Here is a 9,342-nt window from a genome sequence, read left to right as displayed (position 1 = left end):
ACTTGCCAGGGAAGCGCTTATTCTACTGAGCCATCTCCCAGGCCCCTATTGTTATATTTGTGAAAAAATATTTAGTAACACAGAGAGCTGGATAAGGTTCAGTATTTAACATATTATATCAGCACTCACTTGATATATGAACTTTCCTTTTATATTATGGTCCTATTTAATTTTTCCTGATTAACTGAAAAAGATGTTTTAGAGACTGTGAAGTTTTCTGATTACACATATATGAATTACAAGATTAAAAAACATATCAACAATTGAGTGGTTATTACCAGGGGTTAGGGATACAGGGAAAGGACTGTTGCTTTTTTGTTTTTTTAATTTTATGTATTAGGTACAGGTTCTCACTGTGCAGCTTGGACTCCTGTTTGAGCCTCCCCAGTGCTGGGATTACAGGTGTGTGCCACCGTGCCTGGTTTCAGTGGCTGGCTCAGGGCACCCGCGGCGGGCTGCCATGGCATGTGGTACCTGGGATGGAACCCAGATCCTTGTGCTTGCGTAGGTAGGCGCTTAGACCACTGAGCTATCTCCGTGGCCTGGACTGTTGATTTTTAATTAAATATAGCTTTCAGTTTTGCAAGAGGTGTGTTGGAGATCTATTTTGTGACAGTATCAATATATTTAATATTGCTGAAGTGTGCAATTAAAAATAGTTAAGCTAGTAAGTTTTAAAGTTTTTTCACTTTAAAAATCAAGTGTATTACAATAAAATTTGAGTTTTTATTGAAAGGAGCAATATTCTTAGCTTTATTTTAGCCATTAGGATCTATTTTAAAAGAGGTGAAAGTCCCTTCAAAAAGCACCTAAGGGCTGGCCAAATAGCTCCACGGATTAAAGCACCTGCAAGCAGTACAGGGTTCAGGGGTTCAATCCCCAGGCCTGCTGTGCTGGCCCCACCCCTGAGGTGCATGGTGGTGCGTGCCTGTAATCCCAGCTCTTGAGAGGCTGTAAACAGGTGGATCATTATGAGTCTGATCTAGTAGTGAGACCCTGAACACCCTGTAGACCCTTCCCTAAAATACAAAAACAAACAACAAAAAACAAAACCACCTAATATGATTTTTGATAAAGATTACCGTAATTTATTAATTTGCTAGTTTACTTGAAGTCTAACATATAACAGATGTCTTGCTAGACATTTTATATGAATTGCTTTTAATCTTCAAAGCAACCCCCCACCCCCATTTTTGTTAGTGGGGAAACTAAGTTTTGTGTATAGGAAGGTTCAGTACTGTGCTTAAAGGTTGAAAATTTGTTGGATTCAAGTATTTAGCTTTAAAATCCATTTTCTATGCACAACACCATACTTCTAATTAAATAAGAAAGAGTATAATGAAAAAACTAGTAATTTGACACTCTAGTTTGGTATTTCTACTGTCAGTAAGTGTTGTTTATTTCATTATAATTATTCTGACAAAATTAAAAGAAACAATAAATTACTTAATTTATAGTAGCAGTTATCTGGATTGTGTTTTAACTTCAGAAAGACAACCATATAATTTCTTTTGGCTTGAATTATTGTCTTTTTGGATTGTTTTTAACTTTTAGGAATGTTAATCTCTTTCCCCTTTGTCTTTATGTGCAGGTTATGTGGGTATGTAATTTGTGCCGAAAACAACAAGAAATCCTCACTAAATCCGGAGCATGGTTCTATAATAGTGGATCTAATATTCCACAGCAAGCTGATCAAAAGCTTCCCCGAGGAGTGAGAAACGAGGAAGCGCCTCAGGAGAAGAAAGCAAAACTCCACGAGCAGGCCCAGTTCCCAGCACCCCCAGGTGACTCATCTGTGCCTGCAGTGGAGCGGAGCCGGTCTCATGGGCTCACAAGACAGGAGTCTATTCAAGACAGGTCAGGGCTGAGGCACCACGCTGCCAGTGACACCGCCTCAGACAGGTAAGTGTTTTGCTGAATGTTGAGGTAAACGTGCTATTCTTAATGTTTATTCCAAACAGAAATAGAAATATGTGGAATGTTTAGGTGAGAGTAAATTACCTATGCATAGTGTAAATCTCTTTGTCTCATGTAAATGTTAATATGATGCTGAAGGCTTTAGTTACGATGGGTTTACACTCTGTTGTGTTTCCTATGGAAGTGTTATCAGGCAGATTTCCCAGAATAATAGAGTGAAATGAAACAGGTTAACAGTTTTTGTTGTTTTAAATTGAACCCTGATTGGGAAATATCTCGTAGCAGCCTCGATGTGCATTTCTTGATTAAAGACACAGGACGTTTCTTACTATGTTTATTACCATCCTCACATGTTTTCCTTTGTGAACTGTGTATTTTGGTACTTCTTAGAGTTATTTTAAATTATTGAACTTTCAGTGTGCTTTATAATCCTTGTAAAGGCATATGTACTGAAAACATATTCCTTTGGAATGTCTTGAAATATAACTCAAACAGTTTGACAGTAGTTTTTGATGGGCAAAACCTTTTATTTTGATGTCTACTTTATTATACCTAGGGGTTTTTGTGTCTAATGTCAGAAATCATTGTCTACCTGAACGTCTAGAAGATGTTATAGTCTTATTTTTTTCTAGCAGTTTTATAACTGTAGTCTAAATCAAGAACAAAACAATGTTCTCCTGTATTTGCCTATAAGGAGTTTTATACTTTTAGATTTTACATTTAGATCTGTGATCCATTTGTTATTTAATTTTTGCATGGTAAAAAGGGTAAGTTTTAAGTATCCTTTTAAAAGGTTTTTGCATGTAGATAATCAATTTTTCTAGCACCAGTCACTTGAAAGATGATCATTTCTCTACTGTGTTGCCTTTATTGTTTCATCAAAAGTTAATGGTCTATGTTTGAATGGGTCTGTATATAGGGTCTCCTTCCATTCTGTTTCACTGATCTTTACACCAGTACACACTGTTTTGGTTACTGTAGTCTTTTACTGTCTTCAAGTAATGTTAGAACTCTAACTTTGTTCCTTTTAAAAGCTATTTGGTTACTTAAACATTTCTGTTTAAATTTTATAGTCATTTGGGCTGTGGAGATAGCTCAGCGGTCTAAGTGCCTGCCTAGGCAAGTGCAAGGACCCAGGTTCAATCCCTGGTACTACATGTCAAGCCAGCCACTGAAACTGTGCATGGTGGTGCATGCCTGTAATCCCAGTGCTGGGGAGGCTGACATAGGAGGATCACTATGAGTCTTGAGTCTAAGCTGAGTAGCTAGACCCTGTACCAAATACATTAAAAAAATTATAGTCATTCTCCAAGTGCAGTTTTGACTTATTTTTCAATGACTTTATATTTAGTTACACAAACATATATCTGTCACTCCTAAACAGTACAAATAATATAAGGTGAGTTTCTTATAAGCAACATATAGTTGGATCTTGTTTTTTATCAATCTGTTCAGATAGTTGATGTCTTTTAATTATAATAATATTTTTTCATTTAATAATTACTTATAAGATTATTTTATAATAGTCATTTTGAAAAAAATAGTCATTTTGTAACCTGTTTTCAATTTTTTATTTTCTCTCCCTTCTTTCCCTCTCTCACTTATTTAGACTTCCAAGTAAAAAATTGTAAATTTATAGTGTTCAATATGATACTTTCATATATTTACACACTGTGGAATGGCTAAATCAAGCTATTTCACATATTCATTACTTCATATATTTTTGTGGTGAGAAGACTTAAAATCTACTTTTAAAGCAATTTTCAAATATATAATATATTGTTATTAACTGTAGTTATCAAGAAGTATAATACTTATCAACTTTTAAAATTATATATATTAATGAAGCTTACTGTGCTATTTCTATATATGTATGCTGTGCATACTTCTATCTCTCCTGTGGTCTTTCTTTATGGTTAAATGATTTAATTTAAGAATGCCTTGATTCATTATTATTTTTGATTTGTTTATTATGGATGTTTGCTTTGTGGTCACCGTAATACTTTCAAAAGCATCTTTTGATTATAAGAAGTTATTTTGAAACAATAGCTATACATCATGGTCATAAAAACAAGATACTAGGAAGACAAAATGTTTTAATAAACTCTACATTTGCATTCTGTTGAAGTCCACATTTTGAATTTTTGATGTCCCATTTTACATCTTGTATTTTTATTCTTTAACTTATTAATGTGGTTATTATTGTTTTAACTTTTTGATGCTAATAACAATACTAAAGATATGAATGATTGATGTGCCATGTTTATATTAGAGCACTCTGATTCTGTCTGTATAATTACTTTTACCAGTGAGTTTTATACCTTCTGTTATTTTCTCCTTACTCATTATTGTCTTTCAGTTTAAAGGTCTTTCACTAACATTTATTTTTTTTTATAGTCATTTTCCTTTTTCCTTTACTGTTTCAGCACCAGAGGGTGACCCAGCCCCAATTTTGTTCTAAACCTAGTTAATGTGGGGTGCACCTACAGAAGCTAGTCTGTCCCCCCACGTCTCTGCCACAGGAGTAGACCCCTGAGACCTCCCCAGTCAGTGGCCTGTGCTAACACTGTGCCAGCTGCCTGGCTTTTCTGCTGTCTCTTTGAGTAAGTACCATGGAGGGGCCAACTCCAGGTTCTGGTGGTGTGACTTGGTACTCTTTCCATTTTCCTCGCCACACAGGCAGTGACTCTCGGTATGCTTGCCCTTGTGAGAAGGCTGTGGTGGGCGGTCCTGAGGCCAGCAGCACTGCAACAACTCTGTGTTACACTGAGCCCACAGCCTGCCGAGACCAGCAAAGAACCGGCGTGCTTCCCAGGCCCATGCTTCTGTGAGCTGCCTCCTGCTGGGGTAGAATCATGGCCTGGACCATGAGAGGCAGTCGCAGGAGAGTAGGGTGGGGTGGGAGCAGAAAGCTGATAGACTGAGGCTACCTGTCTTGCCTGTCATTGGAGCTGTTCTAGAAGCTCCATTCTCTGGCCTGAAGATGGAAGCCTTTAAGATCTACCTTGTGTTAGCTTTCACCAGTCTAGCCCTGAGTTACAAGTTAAACTCCTGTGTTTACTACTGTACACCACCTTCAGTGCATGAAGTCTCACTTTATGTTTTGCTACTGAAGTTGGGGGGTTTTGGTGAAGGCAGACCCTTGGCTATTCAGAAAAATAAAAAGTGCCTCTTGGGGAGCATTGTCTACTTCTACTTGTCTCAAGACTGGAGCATGATTCTCATGAATCTAATTTAAAATTATCTTAAATATGCAGTGAGAAAAAGTAGCATGAACATGAAGATGCATTTGATGAATGAGCAAAAGATGTGATATTGTACTTAACATGACTGTGTCCTTTCTGCAGCATCTTCATCTTTTACTGAGAATGATCAATAAATGTTTTAAAAGTTGAAGATAAATAATGACATATTCTCACATAGCCAAGAAAGTTTGTGTTAGTATCCGTTTCTTTTTTGTAAGAATCCTTTTGCTTTATGGCTTGTACTGAATGACTATTTTGAAAATAGTGATACATAGTGTAATACCTATTGTTATTCTGTCATTCTATTTTGAATGTACTTTGCTTTTTTCATAAATTGAAAAGAAAAAAGACTATGATACAAGCTTTGAAAGATGGAGCATCTTTTTAAAAATGATGTTTAAAAAGTTTGCGTATTTTCTTAGATATTCTCTAAGTCTATGAATATTTTTAAATTACATATGTCTAGCTATATATATATATATATATATATATATACTTTTAAAGTGATAGCACACTGTATCCTTTTTCATGAGTGTCTTTACTTGCACTGTCATTGTGGCCTCAAGGGCTTGAGTTGATTCAGACATTTCCTTTGTGGTCATTTTGACTTCAGGGAAGAGCCAGAAGGCTCACAGTGTCAGATCTAGTGAATAAGATGGATGAATACACACGATGTAGTGTTTTTATTTGACAGAAATTACTATAAACAATTGATCAAAAATTAAGGTGATAAAATACAATAAATATTTAAATACAAAAATTATCACAGCAAGGGCCAGCCAAATAGTTCAATGGATTACATTGCCTACAAGCAGGCGCAGGGAGGGTTCCATCCCTGGCCTGCCCTGCCGGCTAATCCCAGCTCTTGGGAAGCTGTAAACAGGCGGATCACTGCGTGTCCAATCTCGTACTGAGACCCTGAACACCTTGCAGACCCTTCCCTAAAATACAAAAAAAAAAAAATTATAGCAAAGGAACACATTGATATCAATGTCACTCAAAATAGTCCCCCTTGTTTTGAACATACTTATTTTGTCATTCTTGGCAATATAATAAGGCTTTTTAAAAATTTAAGCATTCAAGGTATGTTTTGATCACTTCATGTATTTGTAGTATTCTATTCTCTTTTTTTATTGAAACATATATTGATCTTCCTTTAGTTTTCAAAAAAGGTGCTTTAATTTTTAGTGATATATCATATTTATTTACTCTCTACTGGTAGACCCTTAGAATATTGCCTTGCTTTTGCTATTTAAAAGACTTATAATTAATAATCTTGTGTATGTTTATAATTTTTCATAGGAGTAAATCTGTAAACTATTTTAATTACCATGAATAGAGTCATTTGGTTAAATGCTGCATTTATAAAGTTTTAAATTTTTATACATGCTGTTAAAATGTACCAAAATACTTTTATTAGTGATTATTAGGGTTCCTACTTGATAGCTCTTAAGCCAATGCTCTGATTGGCTGATAAACTCTGATCTTTATCAATATGATTGGGATAAGTGATATTCCATTATGGTTTTAATCATTTTTATAGTGTAATAGAGTCTATTTCAGCATTTCTGTATGTGATTAAGGACTTTTAATTTTTTTTCAGACTTTGTGTTCATTACTTTTTCCATTCTACTGAGTTTTTTGGTCTATATTTAATGTGTTAGCTTCTCCATTTATTTTATGAAACATTCTTTTCTTTTTTCTTTTAGATTTTTTTTTTTTTTTTGTGTGTGCAGGATCTCACTGTGCAGCTCGGACTCCTAGCAATCCTCCTGTTTGCAGCCTCCCTAGTGCTGGGATTATAGGTGTGCGCCACCACACCTGGACTCCATTGCTGGCTCAGCACACCTGAGGCTGGGGCCGGTGCAGCATGCCGTGCCAGGGATCAAATCCTAGCCCCTGTTCTTGCCTACGCAAGTGCTTAGTCTGCTGAGTTATCTTGCTGGCCCTTTCATTTATATTATGGAAGATAACTTTTTGTGGAATGGATTGTATGTTGGTTTTCTTTTGCCATGTAAAAGAGGACTGCGAAGGTAGGGGCTTTACATAACACAAATGTAGTATCTTTCAGTTGACTTGTATAAGATCAGGACCTTGTGTCCAGGATCTGACCAGGCTGAACTCCAGATTTTGACTGAGGCTGTGATCTCATCTGTGCTCAGTATCTTCTTCCAACTCTAGTTATTGAGGGATTCATTGTCTTGCAGTTGTGCGGTAGGCTCTCGGTCACTAGAGGCCACCCAGGGTTCTCTGCCATGTGGCCCTTCCAGAACTTGGCAGCTTATGTCTCTAGAACTAACAGAAATGTGTCTGTACTCCTGAGTTCTCTGATTTGTGTTTCCAACATCTAGACTGTCTTTTAAAGGGCTAACGTGATTGATCAAGCTCATCTGTGATCATTGGCCTTTGATTAATTTATACTCAAATAAAAAGGGACATGAGTCATCACATCTGCAAAATCATCTCACTTTTGTTCTATAATATAAACCTGATCATGGGAATGGTGTTCCGTTTTACTCACAGATCCTGCCTACAGGGGAGATGACAAGGTGTGACCATCCAGCAGCAGGACTGTATGAGCCATCTTAAAATTATGCTTATTTTAATTTATTTTAAAATTTTAAATTATTTGTTATATGGTCTCACTACACAGTTCAGACTTGTAGTAATCCTCCTGTCTCAGCCTCACCAACAGGTGTGTGCCACTATGCCCACTTTCCAGCTGGTATGGCACATCCAGGGTTCTGGGGCCAGCACAGCATGTGGTACCGGGGATAAAACCTGGGTCCTTGCACTTGTCAGGCAGGCACTTAGACCACTGCGCTATCTTCTCAGCCCTACAGTTACTTTAGATTGCAGCTATCTCCCACTACTTTGAACATGTGTGAGATTTTGTGTGGATGTGTGTTTCCACTTCTCTGGTCTATTTTATTACATTCATCCTAGTGAATGTGCTATGGTTTGTGTCTAGGTGTCTCCCCAAAGCCTAATCCAGTCATGGGGCAGCTTCTAGAGTTTGTGATTAATTCGTTATCCAATGCTGGGAGTATGGATGTGAGGGCTACACCTGCCATGGGGCAGATACGCTGCATACAAATGTAGGGAAGGGAGAGGAGAGATGCTTGCTAGCTGCCCCTTCATTTGCTCTTTGCTGTTTTCCGCTGCCATGAACAGCCGCCCTCTGCCATGAATCACTCTGCCTTGGAGCCAGCAGAGAAGGGACTGAAGCCTTGACTAACTGTGAGCTAAGTAAACCTTTCCTTCCTTAATTTTGGGTGTTGGATATTTTGTTCCAGCAACAAGAGAAAAGAAACTGAGACAGTGTGAAGTAGTTTTGTTTTGTTTTGTTTTGAGATAGGGTATTACTACGTAGTTGAGACTGGCCCTGAGCTCACTGTGTAGCCCAGGCTGGCCTCCAATTTGGGATGATCTTCCTGCCTCAGCCTCTCTGAAGTGCTGAGATTACAGGTGTGCATCACCACACCTGGCTGTGAAGTGGTTTGGATTTGCATTTTCTGACATGATTTTACACATCTTTTCCTTTGCCCATTGTCTATTTGTAAATCTTTGGAGGAACATCCAGTCAAATACTTTTATTAAAGTCCCTCTATTTATCCAAATTAAAAAGTATTCTTGTGATCTCTTATAAATAGTTTTATAACTTTACTTTTACATTGCAAAACAATGATCTATTCAAAATTTATAGTAGGACAGATACAGCCTTACCTTTATACCTGATTATCCCTTTGTCCCACAATTTTTACTTAGTGGTTAATATTTTCTTTTCATATTTGTGTGAAATTCATATTTATAACATACTGAATTGTTAGTAGGGTATAGTTATAGAGGGCTTATTCTATTGATCAATGTTTCCAAAGAATGTATCTAACTAAAGCTAAACAATCTGAATTACCGTTGAAAGTAATAAATTTGGCAACATACATTTAAGTAATACTTTTAAATTCATAGTCACTTAAATAGTTTTCTTGGAGTATGTATTGTATTATGCAGTGAGTGAACTGTGAAGGGCTATATTTTCACCAGTACTGTACTACTTTTGCCCTGATATAATTTGAATGTATTGGTAATCAGAATAGACAATGAAGAGCAATAGCAATTGTGATACAACCAAAGAATTAGACTGCCTTTGCTTGTAATATGTTGATGGAAATGGCACTGA

The 9,342-nt window shown here is 36.8% G+C and overlaps 1 protein-coding gene across 1 annotated transcript in view; it reads left to right on the top strand.

Moving 5' to 3' along the window:
* Rims2 (regulating synaptic membrane exocytosis 2) overlaps positions 1–9,342 on the top strand; it is a 535,330-nt gene that overhangs the window by 117,932 nt on the left and 408,056 nt on the right. Inside the window, exon 5 of the mRNA XM_023702342.1 lies at positions 1,592–1,902. Within this exon, the coding sequence (XP_023558110.1) occupies positions 1,592–1,902 (311 nt within the window). The remainder of the gene's footprint in view (positions 1–1,591; positions 1,903–9,342) is intronic.

The sequence above is a fragment of the Octodon degus genome, unplaced genomic scaffold (assembly GCF_000260255.1).
Source record: "Octodon degus isolate 3935 unplaced genomic scaffold, OctDeg1.0 scaffold00148, whole genome shotgun sequence".
Lineage (NCBI taxonomy): Eukaryota > Metazoa > Chordata > Mammalia > Rodentia > Octodontidae > Octodon > Octodon degus.
The sequence above is the reverse complement of the archived record's forward strand: the minus strand, read 5'-3'. Positions and strand labels throughout refer to the sequence as shown.